Source organism: Dicentrarchus labrax, unplaced genomic scaffold (assembly GCF_905237075.1).
Source record: "Dicentrarchus labrax unplaced genomic scaffold, dlabrax2021, whole genome shotgun sequence".
Lineage (NCBI taxonomy): Eukaryota > Metazoa > Chordata > Actinopteri > Moronidae > Dicentrarchus > Dicentrarchus labrax.
Genome location: NW_026136719.1, coordinates 16,525,841 through 16,543,442, shown reverse-complemented (window position 1 = coordinate 16,543,442; position 17,602 = coordinate 16,525,841). Strand labels below are relative to the sequence as shown.

The following is a 17,602-nucleotide window of genomic DNA, read 5'->3' as shown; positions in this document are numbered from 1 at the left end:
TCCCTGTGCTCACTCTCTCTCCCTTGTTACAGCTGGCATCATCTGTCTTCAGAAATCCCCATTTGTCACATTTCCTGAGCCAGTTTGTGACAATCATATTTTGTTTTAGTTCATTCTTTCAGGGTTATATTGTCTCCTTTATATACAAGCCACTCTAATTCAGGTTGACTCTTCTTGTCTTTGTTGGGTGAGCAAAAAAAAAAAGTTACCAATGTTCTGTCTAATTTATTGTTAAAGCTGTACTTCTATATAGTTTGGTAGTAGTTACATTTATTACAAAACATATACAATCTTTTGTTTTGTGTTGTGAAGTAAATAAAGCTGTTAATTGGAGTAAAATGTACAATATTTCCCTCAGAAATGGAGTAGGAAGTGGCATGACGAGCACGAGTACCTCTTCTTGGTTATATTCCACCACCGCTGCATATGAACTGCAAGTAGGATGTACCATTACCACATGTGCATTTGATTAAATTCTTAAGGTAAAATTTACTTATTTTGAAGGGTAGGAAACTGAATTGCCCAAAGCCAAAGATTTTATTATTATTCACAGTAGGAAAAGCACAGGTGTTACTAATGATGGCTCTGTGAGCAACAACAGACAGCAAACATACCCAATATCAGCACCCTGAGCAGGTAAATGGTTTAGTTTATTTTGAACCTGTGCTTTTCCCACTGAGACATGTTGAACTGTCCTCTGCAAGAAAAAAAAAAAAAGCCTATCCAGCCTTGATTATGGGTTTAACTCTGCTTTATAGTGCAGTGTTGTTCTGTCTTTCTGCAGGTTGCAGGACAACTCATTGTTCATCTCTGACATGACAAAATTGTCAGGATAAAAGTCACCAGTGATTGATTCATTCATTGCTTCAGAGCTGCTGTGTGGAGGACCAAAACCTCAAACCGGGCTTGTGTGTATAAATACAGTGTGACATCAGAAACAGAAAAGCTCAACAAAAAAAGTGAAGCTCATACTAATATACAATAAATTCATAAAGCAGAAGAAATGTGCCTGTATAAGGAAAGATTTGAGGTCATGAAACTCCCTTAGCTTTTTTCTTTTAATATGTTGTTGTATATATAGATGGTTCATCCATACACCAACCAAAAGCTTGAGACCTTCACGATAAGTCCAATTGTACATGCTTCAATGATGTATTCAATTGTACTTTCAGTGCTCAAAAACACATGTCCTGTAGCCATACTGAACACCAAGAGCATTCTCTTTTTTCCTGAAATCAATGTTTCCGAGTTGCCCACTGATCCACTCTGTAACCAGATGCGTGACAACCAGCCATTACAGAAGTCGCTTGCAAAGTAACAAAGTTACAGCTGTTTTCATTTTAAATAGTCTTCAATTTAAAAAATTTGCAGTCTGATACAGAAGGCTAGGAGACCTGAACAATATGAAAGTGCTAGTCATTAATTTACAGAGATCAGGCATCACATAGTGCTATGAAGTATCCAATATGCTACATATGAATACAGCTGTTAACACCTTACAAATGCCTCTGGTTGTTTTTCAAGGCTACTTGAAAAACCAATAACCTTGGCTTGTATGTACATAAACATGAGTGTTTGTTTATGCAGAAAATAACGAAGATATCACCACTACCAGAGGTATAATCATATTACGGCCATGTAGCCACAACAGTGATAATGAAATATTTAGTCCCATTATCAATTTCTAACTGTTAATCCCCCAAATTTGTTTAAGTGGGAAAAAAAACAAAAGAGTTGCCGTCATGGTATCCCCTCCACACTGGGCTCCAGAAGACAACGTTGTTCAGAGCTTCTTCTCTTGCATCGTGCTCAAGTTCTTGGTTTGTTTTCCCCAGCCATTGGTTGCATTTTGGTTGCTTTCCCACATCTTCTGGTGCTATTTCCCATTTGACAGATTGAAGAATGACTGAGAAGAACCAGTTCTGGAACCACTACTTAAGGGAACAACACAAGCTTTTTTTTCACTTCACTACAATCAGTCACAGAGTAATAAAAAGTAGAACGGATGACTCAATTCATTCCTGGAGCAGTGCCTCCAAAGTTGAAAGTAGATGGCACCACTGGCGCTGTGAACTTGTACCCGCCGTGTTTCTCGATCATCTTGGATTCTGTAATTAGATAATAAGTAACAGTACTTAAAAGTCACACATTAACATGGGGGAGGGAGAAAAGGGATGTTTTCCTGAAGGTTTACTGTTGCTCACAGTCAATTTACTACACAGCTGGTGCTAGGCTGCTAAGCCTAAAAGTTGGTAACTGTCAGGAAGTAACCAGAGTCATTGTGTACAGAAAAACACAGGAATGCATTTTTGAGACAACGCCGGGTTTGTGATAGTTGTTTAACCTGTCAAGCTACATATTATGGTATAGCTTCATTTACTGCCACCCAGTCTTAAAACATTGTTTGGGGCATTTTATGGCTTTATTATTAGTCCACAATAGAGGGAAACAGGAAGTGATGGAAGGGGGATGAAAACGTGCAACAAAATGGTTCCTCGTCAGACTCGAACGGTCGACACTGCAGTTCGTAATCAGTCCTTTAACCTCGAGGACACCACTTTGGCTTACAAGCACTGAGGAGCCATGCAGACAGATGGTTCCACAGTGTATTGGCATTTTACTATTGAATCAGGATTTTAAAAAGACTTGGTGGTTTTATGAGGTGAAAATGTGATTTTGAATCCTCCCAGGCTCATGTTATTATATGTTAAAGGCACAACAGTGGTGCACACTAGATACTAGATTGTGGTGCAACTGGGTATTCCAAGGGAATGTATAGATGAACATGAACATTTAGAATTAAAAAAGCAACTGTATTAATAAAAAAAAATGAGCAAGAAATAGCATGTAAAAAAAAATTCCTTTATTGTCAGGATGAAGTGCAGCATCAGAGTTTAATTGGAAAACTGGGGAACAGTCTCAGCTGGTGCTCACCATGTGCTGCCCGTCTCTGGTCTGCAAGTGTGCCAATGTCCTGAAGATGTTTGCCCTGATCTTCGTCAAGGGCCTGTGTTAGTGCCTGGTACCATGCTGGGTCACGGGTCTGGATATCTGCATCACAGTGAAGTGAGATTAGTGATCGATGCACAACATGGACATATTTGTTTTACTGAATCATTTTATTTAAAATCGCTAGAGTGATTAACACAAGCTCATTTTATTTAAAATCGCTAGAGTGATTAACACAAGCTTTCCATCAACAGATTGTTGTCTTACTCTGTAGTATGGCTTTGAAGATCTGATACTCGTCCACTAAGTTGTCTTCATCATCTACAGCTGTAGTGTAGCCCTCAAGTGCCGTCTCCTCAGCGTCGTCCTCCTCCCAGTCTTCATCATCTCCATCCTCTCCCGCCTGCTTCGCCAACATCTCCAGGTACTCCTGGCCCTCCTCGTCAATGTCGTCCTCGTCGCTGCCCAGCTCAGCTACATTTATTCAGAGAGGTATGGGAACACCTTTCAATATCACTTTATACACCACCTGGCTGATGCAACTCCGAGTACATCAAAAACACCCATGCCTTACCGTTGTCATCCTCGTCTTCCCCATCTTCATCGTCGTCATCTTCATCATTCTCATGCTCTGCTCGACAGGCGTACGCCCTCTTGAGGCCATTGAACAGTAGGATGGCTGCTGGAAGAAGCTGGCCGGCCACCTGGTTGACAGCCTGAGGCCTGTGCTCGAGATCAATGAGAGCACAAAGTCCGAGAATGCACATCTTCCTATCGTGGAGGCTGTGAGTGAGAACAACAAGAGGATACAAACTTAGTATGACTGGTTCCTTCCATTAAAACAAGCCTCAGGGCATTTATTGTGAGTTTCAGAAACTGTTACGTTGTTTTAGCACTTAGGACCAGGTTTACTGTAGTGGTAATTCTCATGAAGCTCTTACCCAAGGAAACAGTCGACATCTTTGAGCCACTGGGTTATGAAGTGGTTAGTGATAGGCTCAGTGTTGTTTGGAAAGCGTAGATTCTCCAAAGTGTTGAGGAGAAGAGGGGGGCTGTAGTAAAGTGCAGCAATGGCCACCTGCAGACACATAGTCCTCAGCTCGCTGGTCTTCACCTCCCGCGTCAAACGCTCCAATGCAGCAGCCACAAACAAGGGTACAACCTGCAACAACAGCAAGTTCTTCTTCAATAGAGCAAAACTGTGAAATGTTACATTAAAATATGAAGAATTATCCAAGTTTCATGAGTCAACGCATCCTCTAGACTTATTATTCAGTCTCTATTAGTCGTTTTTTTTAACCATACCAGTTTGAGGTGTAAATTTGTTTTGATACTGACCTGGTCAATGCCACGGCCTTTGCACTGCAGAATGATCACCTCCAGCAGCTTGGCTGCATGGCACTCTGGGTCCTCGCCTGGATCACCTGTCAGGACCTGTGTGAAGTGACATGGTCTGGTAAACCTCCCAACCAATCATCTTGAAAACACAGTCTCTTACATCGCACATTATCAGCTGCACCATTTTACCTTCTTGCACATGCTATAGATGATCTCCAGGTATTTGGTGTCAGATAGGAGAGTATCTGTGTCAACTGTGACGTAGTTGTGAAGAAGTGGCATCATATCTGAAACACATTTTATTTTCATACAGCTGAATTTACTGCAAAAAGAATCCCTGCTTTTCCCTTTACCAATTAAGCATTTGAATATGAAGGCAAGCACTGGTTCTTAGTTAAGCACGTACCTGTGAAGTAGTCAAATCCATCCTGCTGGAAGACTTCATACACCAATGGAAGGAGCTGCCACATCTGTGGTGACACCTGCTGGCAGGTCAGGCTGTGAGCCAAGGAAAGGATCTCCTCATAGAACTCTGGGGGAAACAAAAGAAAAAAAGACAGACAGGTGAGGGTCACTGCAGGTAGACAGTCTGTTTATCAATAGGTCATCTATTAGGTGAGCAGACAGAGGTTTAGTGCAACATACAGGTGGAATGTTGAAGCACAGGAAGGACTAGTCCTGCTTACCCAGTACATGTTGCTGCAGCACAGTGCCAATCACCTGAAGACAGATACCCTCCAGCTGCTGTGTGATCTGAAACAACACAAGAGTGAAAGCAATGAGGATTTTATCAATATAATCATTTCCAGAAGATAAAGCTGTCGTAATCAGAGCTGTGTATGGTTTCCTCTTTAACAGCATGTTCCTAATACTTGAAATAGTGTGTCATCCAACTCCAGGCTCTTTACTTAATACATGAAGTACGTGGAACGATTAGTCACTCATTTTGTTTAAAATGAAGCAATATCCCTAATTTCATCACCATATGCAGCTGTTGTGTTACATACATAGTATGCAGAGAAACCACTTAAACGAGTCAAACAAAACTGTTTTATAGTATATTTTAACCAAATAAAAAGTGAACGTTACATTAAAAAAAAATTTAAAACACTTTAAGACTTATTGATTTCGTATCCTTGCTACACTAAATACATGATGAGGGAGGTATGGAATAACCTACGATTTTAGTGAATGAGCAAAATATCATTTTGAATCCAATCAATTCGATTTTTTCCTTGTGCCTGGTGTGTTAGTCCCGTAATATAACATGTCCCCTAATGTATCTGCACCAGCTGAAAAGGTAAGATTCCCCTGTATACCAAATAAAACCCATTCACATTCTTTGCAGCAAAGTGACGTACATTGATTACATTGCTGAAGCCTTAACTACTGAACTGTTATGCAATCCAAAATACTCAGTGTAAAGCAATGCTTGGCCAAATCTAATGGCTTCTTGGCTTCGAGCACCAGCAGTCCTATGTTTCGGCAGACATGGTGGCAGCGTGCCCCGGCACTATTTCTAGCGTCTGCCTCAGTCTCTGAGTCATTTTGAACATGGTGAGAACAGAGCGTTTTCCCAGGAGTTGGTGGGTGGCTGAAGTGTGTTGGCAGGAACGTTACAGCAGACCAGAGCCGCTTCTGCAGATGAAGTGGCACCGAGATGAGTGATTGGCCAGGAGACTTAGTGTGCGTGTAGGCGGCATGCTTAGCGGCTATGCAGCTAACCTCTTTGTGATCCTCCACCACACTTAGCAATGTGTCAATGGTGTTGAGGATGCCCATAGCCGTCACAGCCTTGTCATCTCCTCCCTCCTCATCAGGACCCGTCTGAATCACCTGGTTGAACGTCATAGCCTGTCAAAGAACAAAGAAACCATTATGATTGTTTCTGGGGACTTCTGGGGTGTATTCATACACGGCACTCCATCAGCCTGAAAGTCTCACTGACTTTTCTCTCCACATTACTAAATACAAGAAACAGGTCAAACCTACTAAATCTGATGGTAGCTTCCTCTAAAAAGCAACAGAGGGTATGCATGTGACGTCGCCATACACTGAGCTCACCACAGTCACTGAATGGCAAAAATTGCCATCACTACATTCACATGGGGAAAAAATGCTCAAGTCGGCTGAAATCCTAAAAATCTGCTGTGCAACTGACATTTTATTTTAGTTTTTTTAAGTAAACTCCTGATTGATATTTTTCCTAGAAATTTGATGAGAATAATAATCGTGTTACCTTAACGGTAGTTGTCATATTTGTAAGGCACGTGACATTTATAAAAATCAGACCAAATGTTTTTTTTTTTCCCCCACCGAGTGACTTTTTCTTTGTTACCCGTATATGAAATCTAAGTCTGTTTGTCATGCGAGCAGTATGATCATAAATTTGATTACTTTGATATTTGTTTTTCCCTCTTGGGATTGCCGCCATAGGGGCAAGCTTATTTGGCCACTCAGTGATGGTATTGCGTGAAATGATGACTTCAACATGCAGCCTCTTTACTGCTCTTACCAAGTGCTGCGTCATTTCCACTGCGATTGGAGTGACCTCTTCGCTGTATTCACAGATCATCTTCTGTATGACATTAGTGAGGTCATCGTTCTCCGTCTCCCTGACAATGTGCAGGAGTGCCTGCATCACTGGCCGGATGAAGGGGGTGATGTATTCTTTGGCTACAGAAATCAACACACAAGTGAATTTAGACATACAAAGAAGACGACTGCAAAATGACGCTCTTGTCGTGTCACTGTGTGAAGTGCACTCAGACTTTACTTGCTCACCTTTCTCCTGGTTGCTGATGAGAACCTGCAGGGCAATAGCAGCCTCCACCTTGACAGGCATCTCGTTGTCATTAATTAAACAGAGGCGGGTCAGCTCAAGAGCCGTCTGCAGGTTCTGGTCACTTTTGAACTTCACCTCACAGAAGTAATGCAGCACCCAGCAAGCCTGTGTAAAAAAACAGAGGTTGAGTAATGTGGCAGAACTTTCTAAATTACCTAAACAAAATAGAAAATAAGGAGTTTGGAAATGATCACTTACTCTGGCTCTCATGTAGCCCAATTCACTGCGGAACAGGGGGAAGACATGATTCTGCAGCATGAACTCCATCTGGTCCTTATAAATTTTTTTCTGTGTAGAGAAATAAAACGGTTAGTGAGGCGGACAAACACAAAAGAAAAAAAAAAAAACACATATCCTGTATGTTTAGCATTTTCAAGTGTAACAAAAAACAATCTATGGCTTGTTTGATACTTCCTAGAAAGAGGCTGTTAACACTGATTTTGGGTAAATTAGTTAATGACAACCCTACGGCATGAGCACTTGAATATTTTGTCTAACAAGCCTAAACAATAGCCTGCTAAACATCAACTAGGTAGCCACAATAAACTTCACTATCCTCTAATAGCCCATATCTAAAACAACTTCTGCTAAATCATCTCGACCCAGTCAGAGACAATAATTCACAACTGAATGCTCATGAGGGCAGTGGTGGTAAAAAGCGGAAGGTGCGATGAAAATCCTGTTTGCTGTTACAAATGTTCCAACACCTTCTTTTTTTTTTATGTGTGTAGAAAAACCTGAATACCTTCAGCAGGATTTCAGCCAAAGAGCCTATCATGTGGAGGGCACCATCCTTTTTCCTGGGGTCAGAGGCAGGATCAGTGAGAATCTGGTAGCAGAAGCCCATAGTCTTTTGCAGCACCTAAAACAGAGCAAGAACAACATACTGGATTAGGCCACATTAAATATGAATCGTGGGGATTGTAGCGTAATCTGTTTCAACTGTTCTGAAATAAAGTACTTTTAACTCACCTCTTTCCTCTTGTTGCAGGCAGTGAAGAGGAGTGTCTGGGCTGCTGTTGTTGGAGAAATGAAGTCCTCAAACACATCTAAAAAAGGGGGACAGCAGCCATTAGATAAATTGTTAGTCATCACTGATGCATAGGATTCATTTTGGGATTACAGGCACCATCGTTCTCTGCTTACCAAATTTCATGCGGATGTACTCGTATGGATCCTCCTGCCACAGTTCCTCATCACTGTCTGTGTAACACATGAGGGGGAAAACCACATCCTGAATGATGCCCTGAAAACACAAAACAAAAAAGTCACAATCAGGAAATAGGGACCTGATGGACTTTCATCCATTTGGCTAAACCCATACTGTTTGGCAGTGCTTTAGCTTAATTGTCCTACCAGTATCTACCAGTCCATTAGCAACACATATGGTTTCCCAATGCTGTTGCTGCACAACAACATAAGACATGACACATATGGAAATGTTTACTGGATATTCAGACATTATTATAGACATTATATAGTATTATTTATACCTGGATGTGTGGTTTGAGGTTTCTCCACGTCAGAGCATGTGCTATGCCCTGGTTGATGTAGTTGAGTGTCTGTTGGAGTACCCTAGGAGCCACGTATTGCTTTTCCTTGTACTGGTATAAGACTTTCAGCAGCACCTAGTAGACAAATGTACAAGAGAAATGTCTTACATTACAGGTCAGTCTGACTGGAGAGCTGCTGCTTACTTTACACCTTTTCAAGGTCTTACCTGCTGAGCAGGAACTGCATATTCCTTAAGGAAAAGATCAGCAAACTCTGTGTACTCTTTGGTTGTGTTGCCTGGACTTCCATACCTGCAAAGATGGTTTCAAATATTAGTGGATGTTATTGATAATATATTTGTACGGTTTAATATAAGTTAAGGGAGCAATTATTGGATTTTTACCTCTCAAACAGCCGAGCTAAGATGTGAAGAGCCCACTTCTTACACTTCCACCATGGTAGCTCAGGCCGCTCATCTTCATCTATCTGCATTGTTTCCTACAGACCAAGGAGAACATTGGCAAACAGAGCTTGTGAAGAACTTACATGTGCACATTTGTAAAAAGGTAATATGCAATATTATTGCATTATGAATTAATTTTATTCCCTTACCGGAGGCACATCTCTATCCACTACTGTCTTCAGGATCTCCATCCATTCTGTCAGGTTCTGTCTGTTGATAAGTTCCAGGGGGAGATTGTACTGTGGAGGCAAACAGATTTCAGAATAAAATACTGATTTCTATAAACAAACTGAACTTATTTTCAACACAAGTTGTGTTTTTTCAACACTTGTTTGGGCAGAACTTTAGAGGAAAATGTTTTGAAAGTCGAGTAAATATCACACAAGGTCACCACCATCATGTTTTATTGTCTTTAGAGAGAAAAGAGAGCCCCTGGCCGAAGAGACATTGTGCTGTGACATTACCTGGAAGAGGGCATAGAGGATTTTGAAGATCTGTTTCTGTATGAGGACAGAGTCACTGGAGTGGTCAGGGAGCAGTTGGATAAAGCGTTCTTTCAGCATGGGCATGAAGATGTGCATGGCAGCCACCAGAGGTTGACGCTCTTCTGGTTTCTTATATCTATTTTACACACAAAAGGTTACATCAGCCACACATTGGTAACCCCATGTCATGTCTTATAATACAACATAAAAGACTGAGAACTGACTTACTCATAGTTTTTGACAAGCTGGTAAAGGCAGAGCAAGATGCCCAGCCATCCTCCACTGTTGTCTGACTGCAGGTAGAAGCCGATCTTGTCCACGATGGTCGTCCACTTGCCGGGGTAGTCATGCTTGATCATGTGGTGGATACATGTTGTCAACTGGACCCTGACGAGTTCAAATGGGCAGTTATAGATTGAATGATTTAGAAAGCTCCTCTCACTCTACTCAGCCAGCGGGTTGTGTGGTTACCTAATGCGCTCGGGGGAGTGTATGATGGCCTCCACTATGTTATCTCGAATGAACTGCCTGTCCTCCTCGGGGATGTTATTGACAGGCGTCTCTGTGCCTGAACCGTCTCCATCACTCCAGTGCTGAGTTATCATGTTCTTAAGGTAAATCACACCTAGACAGAGAGAAAACACAACCCTAGTGTTAAATCAAATAGCTTATTAATGAGACCATCAAGCTGTACAGGATGAGGGAAATCATTTGTGTGAGTGCCATGTGATGTGCACCTCACCTAAGAGCAAAACTTACACCCCCCCAGAAAAGCCCTGATACTTTGCTGCACATTAAAGAAACAGCATGCTGTCCATATCTAACAAAAGAATCGGGGGGAAAAAAAAGAAACTTGCAAATGTGTACCCAACATATTGACTGCATTTAAAATCATTAGGACTATGTACAACAGTTTTAGTGTAAATTCAGAACCAACTAAAGCTCAAGCTGCAGGAATCAATTCTTCCATCTGCAGTTCAGTAGTTTTGAATGTGGCACTAGGGTGTTAGCTGGGTTCACATCTACAATGTGGGGCCCCACTCGGAGTTCTGTAGCTGGCAGGGAGAGGCATCTGAGGGCGCGGAGGAGCGAGGGCTGGGAGGCAGACGTCAGACTGCTGACACAAATGTCTACACCGCTGGCGAGGCAATCATAATCCAGCCTATCAATGCTGACAGAGCATTCCCCCCCCGAACTATGACCACCGCACTACACTCGCCCAACATTGCAATGCCACTAAAAATCTGTCATATCAATTAGATTCACAGACAGGAGGAAAATTACATTTAAAAAAGGCAAATTAAAAAGAAATGGGCATACAAATACAGTAAAATGCTCACTTCAGGTAGGATAGTTGTCTGAGTCATGGATTACCCATCTAAAATTCTCTTAGTGATTAAAAATATAAATAAAAATTCAGTTGGGCCAACATAATTTCACAACCAAGTAGACAATCATTTGGTGTATTTTTACCTCTACCATCTACAGGGAGCACTTGAATCTACCCCTAATGCTGAGATAATCTAAAATTAAAAATAGGAAATAAGACTGGAAAGAGCTAGGAGGAACAACAATGCAGATTTTTGAAAACATACAGAACCAAAATGGTCATGTCAAACTGTGTAGACTCCAGTTCTTGTTGATTGTTCTTCGCACGCCAAGTTTTTATAGTGAAACTACTCAAAAACTCAACAGCAACACAATTTTCGACAGCAGTGTCATTTTTCACTGATTTGACCACCACTCAAAATTTAATGGACTTTTTGTATTTGGTTGGCAGCGGAAATCTCAAAAACTCACCACATACTGACTATGCTGCCAATACTGATTCAAATACAACTCAAACCCACAGTCATGCTGTCCAGAGACAGACTGTTATAAAACTAATATTAATTCATTTGATAATCTATTTACTGAAAATTGCGTCAATCAACTGTCAATCAAATAAAATGATCATAAAAGAAGCTCAGAGACTGTTTCCACAAAAAAACGACAGCATTTTTTTTTTTTTAATGTCAGGCTGCCAACGAACATCAAGGCAGACAGGAGCTAAATGAATAACAATCTGACCGGCCCAAGTGATTGTCTAAGTGCCAATACAATAAATTAAGACTATGTACGCATGTAATCAGCTTCACTTGTGATATTCTGACAACTTCCCTGAAGTCTGGGGGAGCTGCTCTAAACACTGTCAGACATTTTTCCTACAGCTGGAAAAGTAATTTATTGCACCGAAGCACCCCCCCCCCCCCCCACGCTTAATTTGCTGGTACGGCCATGAACACTTGGGAGCGGACACAATGATTGAGATGATACGTGTACTTTCTGCAACAACTTTGGCCAAAATGTTAACTCTGAACATTGATCCCCCCCCCCACCACCACCACCACCACTAACACCTTCCTCACAGAGCAGCATTTGACTGAAGCAAAACAAGCTATATTTATACCAACTCCACGTGTCCACTGCACTTCAGCGTGGCACTTTAGCCTAACAAAAATGCAAGTGTGAATCATGTATCATCGCTAAATTATCTTTTTGAAACTATTATATAAGCGACCTGTTTAACTTGGGGTGATGGCGAATATCTAGTCTATTTCTCATATAATGCAATCTGACAAAATTGGAGTCAGATGCAGGATAAAGTGGTAAGTCACACAGTGCCAGAGTGATTCAGTAACCTTATGTTGCTCCGAAAGATACAAAGGGGGGAAATAAAGCATGGACTGTTTGCTTAAACATCATTTCAAAATAATATTTATTAAAGACACAAAACCGCAACACTGTTTAATAGTATAAATACAATTTAATTTACTAGGAGAAGTATTCATTCAGCTTTGCCAGCATTTACTAAGAAATATTTATGTTTAAATACCTGGGGATTCAATCTCATTCTCAATCTAAGAGTGAGCCTCCTACAAAAAAAACCCATAACAGGTATAAACTTTTTTTTTTTTTCTCAAAGGCAGAAAACCACATTCATTTAAATTAATTATAAAATGTGTTAAAATGTAATTAGGAAACCAGTGTATATTATTTTAGACAGTTTGGGAGAATAGCTTTACTTTCTATGTTCTATGTGAAAAGCCCAATCTAGAGCCAGTGTTTGTCTCTTCTGAGCTACTGTACAAACATGGGATCTCTAAATAAATGGGTCTCATTCTAAAAAGGTAAAACAAAGATTTCTATATCCAGGTGATTCTACACGAATGAAAACACCTATATTCTATCCAATTTCTGCTAATAGATCCTCCTAAATCTTACACACCGGACCTTAAAACATTAATAACAAGGAAATACAACTCAAGAACTATTTTTTATTTTATACAGTTTACAGTTTAGACTCACCTGCTTGCCTGACAGGCAAATCCAGCTGATCAGACATGGTGACACGCAGCAGAGTGGAAACAAAGTTTACCTGGGTGTGACCCTGTAAATAAGAATTGAAAAACCAGTTATAGACAAAAAACATTTGGAATCTACTTGCATGACACCTACATCAATTGTGTTCTTGCTGTAATGTGTTGTACTGTAGGAGGATGACCGTGGCTTTAAGCTACTTGGTAAATATGCTACCATTAGAAGGAACTTAGGCATTTTTGACATGAAAAGTTGAGTACATATTATGTCTGGCATTCAGGTGCTCTAAGTCACAAGCACCGTCGCTAGGCGATTTATAACAAAAACAGATATTGCATTGTTACCTTTTCAAAAGGTGAGTAATAATTTGGGGTTTGCGTTTTTACATTATGTATTCAAAAAACAAACAAATCCCATGGGCTCCATTTTTAAAACATCAGCTTACATCACAACTCCTACAGCAGAGAAACAAACTCATGGTGGTTGCAACATCAGTGAGTCGTTCAAAATAACTATTTTAATAAACACAGGTGCTCACATTAACCAACTGTTATCCACAACAGTGCAGGTCTTTTTGGCCAATACTATGGCATAACAAACCCAAGTCAAACGTGAGTAAGTGGTTAAGTGACTAAGGTCAGGTTTATTTCTGGGTTAAAGCCTCCTCCACAACTGAAGCTGCATTAGGTTGGTCCCTGTGAACTTGTATTTAAAAAAAAAAAAAAAAGTGATAAATTAAGGAGATGGCTGATATATCAGATACTTGGATCTGGAGGGTTAGCCAGTAATAAACATACAGCTGATTCCAAATATCACACTTGTATGCAGAGCTACAAATAGTATTTAGAGTATTTCCTTAATATGTGCCTTCTACCACAATGCAGCTCATATGTGTCAACGTAATTTTTTAAAGGGCACGTAATGTATTTTGTGAAGCCTTTGTCCATTTTTATTTGGCCATTTTCCACGAAAGACAAAGTCAGAGTTTATGACTAAGCAGAGCACTGTATTTAGAAACTATGCACTCCAACAGATTTACTCCATCCTCCTCCAGAAGACAGGATTTTTTGTTCTAAACACAACTCGAATAACTCCAGCCAGGCAGCTATGTAAGAACACTCTCCTGGCTTTGCCATTCAAGTGAGCAATCACTATCAATGCATGTGGGTGTTTAAAAAAAAAAAAAAAAAAAATAGAGAAGAGAAGAAGAAAACAACAACTCATGCCCCTTGTACAGCCAAAAATAAACATGGAGGAAACCTGACTTGATTGGGGCAAAACATAGTGAACACATGTGCTGTAATTAGATTATCACTTTAATATAAAATCACAAATTAATACTTTGTTTGTGCTGACTGTCATGCATTTTAATTTAGCTGTCAGTTACAGGAGCACGGCTGCAGAAGAATTGTGGAGCTTTATCCTGGTATTGTGATTTGACTGCCAATGGTTTCACACACAGACAAATTAGGCTTCAAAGCAATGTAAAGTCTCAGCCCTGCATGCATATAGTCTCCACGACCAATACATGCAATAAAGCCAGAATCAGTGAGCTCCAAACATCTTCTGGGAGAGGTTATTTAAAATCATGACATGAAGGCTTCAAGTAAGGCACTGCCCACACTATTCATTTCTCCTTAACTACTATATGTGTGTCAATCAAGAGAGAATGAAGCTCCATTAACTAACACAGCCTCAAGTTATAGTCATATCCAGCCAGTTAGGTTTAAAATGGGTGTATGAGATTTCTTTCTGACACATCATTTCCACAGATTATATTAACTGGCTGGCGAAAACAAAAACAAAAAAAAATGTTAAAACACGCCATCAAAGTGTAGTGATTAACCACATAGAAAAAATAAAAGTCAGAAGTAAAACATTACTGGTGGATGAGGACAACAACAACAACTTTTTAACTTCACGGTCCGTCTGCTGCATCAAGCGAAGACAGTGCTGCTAACTTAGTTAACGTTAGCTCACATGGAGCTCGGCTAACGTAAAACCCATTAAAGACACAGATTTATCGCGAAGCAACCACACAGTCACCGATCAGATACCAAGTCCGACTGCGGCGAACAGCAGATAAAAGTTGGCTGTTGCAAATCTTACTCCGTTGTTAAATAATGTCATCACTTCAGGGCTTGTCACAGTGACACGTGAGCAGCAGCTATGTAGCCGAGCTATCGGCAGCTCAACCAACAAGTTAGCTAGCTGATATTAGCCACACGGCTAGGCATCAGTATTCTGCTATTAAATACGCAAACTAGCATATGCCCCACATTCACCAAGCGTCACTTGTTACTTAAAACAGCTGCCTTATTATTCTGGTGCCGTGTCAGCTCTGAATTTACTCAAAACTACACCGAAACTGTGTGTGACGAGCTAACAATTGTGCTAGTTTAGCATCGAGACACACAGCTGGCTCAAGTTGAAGCTAACGTTGACGTTGGTTACTGGCACACGAGAGTGTCATCGAAACAAAAAAAAAAAAAAAAAACGCCATTGAAATTATGCTAATGGGCCTACACTGGCGCTAGGAGAGGGGACACACGAAGTAGAAACGATATAGTGGTGTAGAGGAGCGGGATTTAGCTGTTGATCTCACGGTGACGGTGGCGGAGCACAGTCTGCGTGATCGCTCCCATCTTGATGTTGTGAACGGCCGAGGCCCGATCCGAGACCGCGCCACCAACCTCCATCACAATTAACGGCTAATCTTAACTTTTACCTCGTTCAGCTGTCTCTCCGCGGCCTCCCGCAGATTGGGGTCCATCGTGCCCCGGAGGGCCTCGACCAAAGACTCGGGATCCATCACGAAAACTCTGTTTACGGCTCGGATTTTAATATTTCAGAGGTCTATCAATTCCCAGTCACTGCGCACATGGACGCACGGCTCTCCGGTTACCCGGCGCGAAAGGAAGCAGTGAATGAAGTACCCGGATAGATCAGCGCCAAATTTGTGCAACACGAACATCCGGCGTCGACAGCGCAGCCCTGGGATTTGTAGTTTTCCAGCATCACTTCAACACAACCTCCTCCTATTATAAGTATACAGTGATTCAAAGAGATAGGTTACTTACTAATTAAATAACCAAGGGCCCATTTTAGACATTTGAGATATATATTCACACACTTTCAGTTATATATGATGATTTTTTAATTTTGTGTGTGTCTATAGAACTTTGTAATAAACATTGATGTAAAACTGTAAAATATTACATATTATAATTAGATGTTATGGGTGATCTCTGTCACCAGTGAGCAACTGAGGAGGGTAACATGGTAATGTAATAAAATAAATAAATTATTGATAAAGGCAGCAGATGTGATAACTGTGAATACAATTTTTAAAAGAAAGTTTATATCTGTACCTTAGAGGATGGGCCTGTGCCGCCATGTGTCTTTCAGTCTTTTACATGATGTTGCAGAATATGCAAAATATTCTGTCATACTTAATATTACCATCTTATGTAAAATATTTTATTACATAAATGTATTTTATTTTATTTTTTTCATGGGTTATCTGGAAACTCTCTCTCTCTCTCTCTCTCTCTCTCTCTCTCTCTCACACACACACACACACACACACACACACACACACACAAATGGACACTCAAAAATTCAGTATATATAAACATGGATTTGGTGGAAGAGGCATTTAGATTCTTCACTAAAGCCAAAGTAGCAATGAAACTATGTAAAAAATACTCCAATAGAAGTCCTGAATTATCTTACAAATAAAACACACAAGTATTATCAGCATTAAATGTCTCTTGCATAATTATGTTATATATTGCATCATTTCCTGATTATTACAGATGCATTACAACATGGGAAGCAGAAGCTTTATCAGTAACTATGAAATCTTTTATATGCTCATCACTGTATCATTGTATATGTAAAACCTAACTATGCAAAGCAAATAGGCCAGTAGCTGCAGCTGTCAGATAAATAGGTCCATAGGTCACAGAAAAGGGACTGTGCTCATCTGATATGTGAACACCTCAAACATCAGAAATAGCTGAGAGTCAGCTGTTAAATCTCAGTTCTGAATCACAGAGTGAAAGCAATAGAAAACATGTCACCCTCATTTTGGTTTTTACTTATTTATTTTTCTGTGTGTTTTACTCATTGTATTATTTGTATGTCCATATTTGTAAGAGTGCCTGTGACCTAATACTTGCTTAACTAAGGGACACTTTATTTTCCTTCATTGCTTTGCTCTGTTTTAGGTCTCTTTGTAACTGTTTTTGAAAAGTGCCACATAAATAAAGATATAAGTGTTATTATTTTTTATTTATTTATTAATATTTTACTTCAAGAAACAAAACAGGCGTCATCAATGAATAGGGATGCTAAGCATACCTAACAATAAATACTCCAAGCAGCATATATTAACAGAAAAGAAAAAAACTAAACAATCCAATAACCAAAACAAACAAAAAAATAAAAAGTTACTTAAAGAGGGATTAATTAAGATATAACGTTAGTAGTTTAGAGAGACTTTTCCAGTTGTTTTAAAGAAAATCTTCAAGTCATCCATAAATGCCACAAAGCTTGTACTAACTTTAAAATGTAAAACTTTAAAACTTGTACCTACGATACCTACCTATAAATATTATTACATAAAAAAAAATCAACATATTTGTTTTGCATTAAAATACCAAA

At 40.0% G+C, this 17,602-nt stretch overlaps 1 protein-coding gene across 1 annotated transcript; it reads right to left on the bottom strand.

The window, feature by feature from the left end:
- Positions 1 to 1,044: 1,044 nt before the first annotated feature.
- Positions 1,045 to 15,864, bottom strand: ipo7 (importin 7). Its single transcript, XM_051380380.1, has 25 exons — positions 15,663 to 15,864; positions 12,923 to 13,004; positions 10,046 to 10,199; positions 9,803 to 9,961; positions 9,554 to 9,710; positions 9,239 to 9,328; positions 9,030 to 9,124; positions 8,853 to 8,937; positions 8,626 to 8,760; positions 8,279 to 8,378; positions 8,105 to 8,181; positions 7,878 to 7,994; positions 7,331 to 7,420; positions 7,072 to 7,237; positions 6,803 to 6,963; positions 6,013 to 6,141; positions 4,974 to 5,040; positions 4,694 to 4,819; positions 4,477 to 4,574; positions 4,288 to 4,383; positions 3,891 to 4,111; positions 3,524 to 3,732; positions 3,217 to 3,423; positions 2,935 to 3,051; positions 1,045 to 2,108 (listed from the first exon to the last, which is right to left on the bottom strand). Exons 1-25 carry the CDS (start codon positions 15,744 to 15,746, stop codon positions 2,011 to 2,013), a joined length of 3,120 nt encoding a protein of 1,039 aa, XP_051236340.1. The 5' UTR covers positions 15,747 to 15,864; the 3' UTR covers positions 1,045 to 2,010.
- Between the last annotated feature and the right edge of the window lie 1,738 nt (positions 15,865 to 17,602).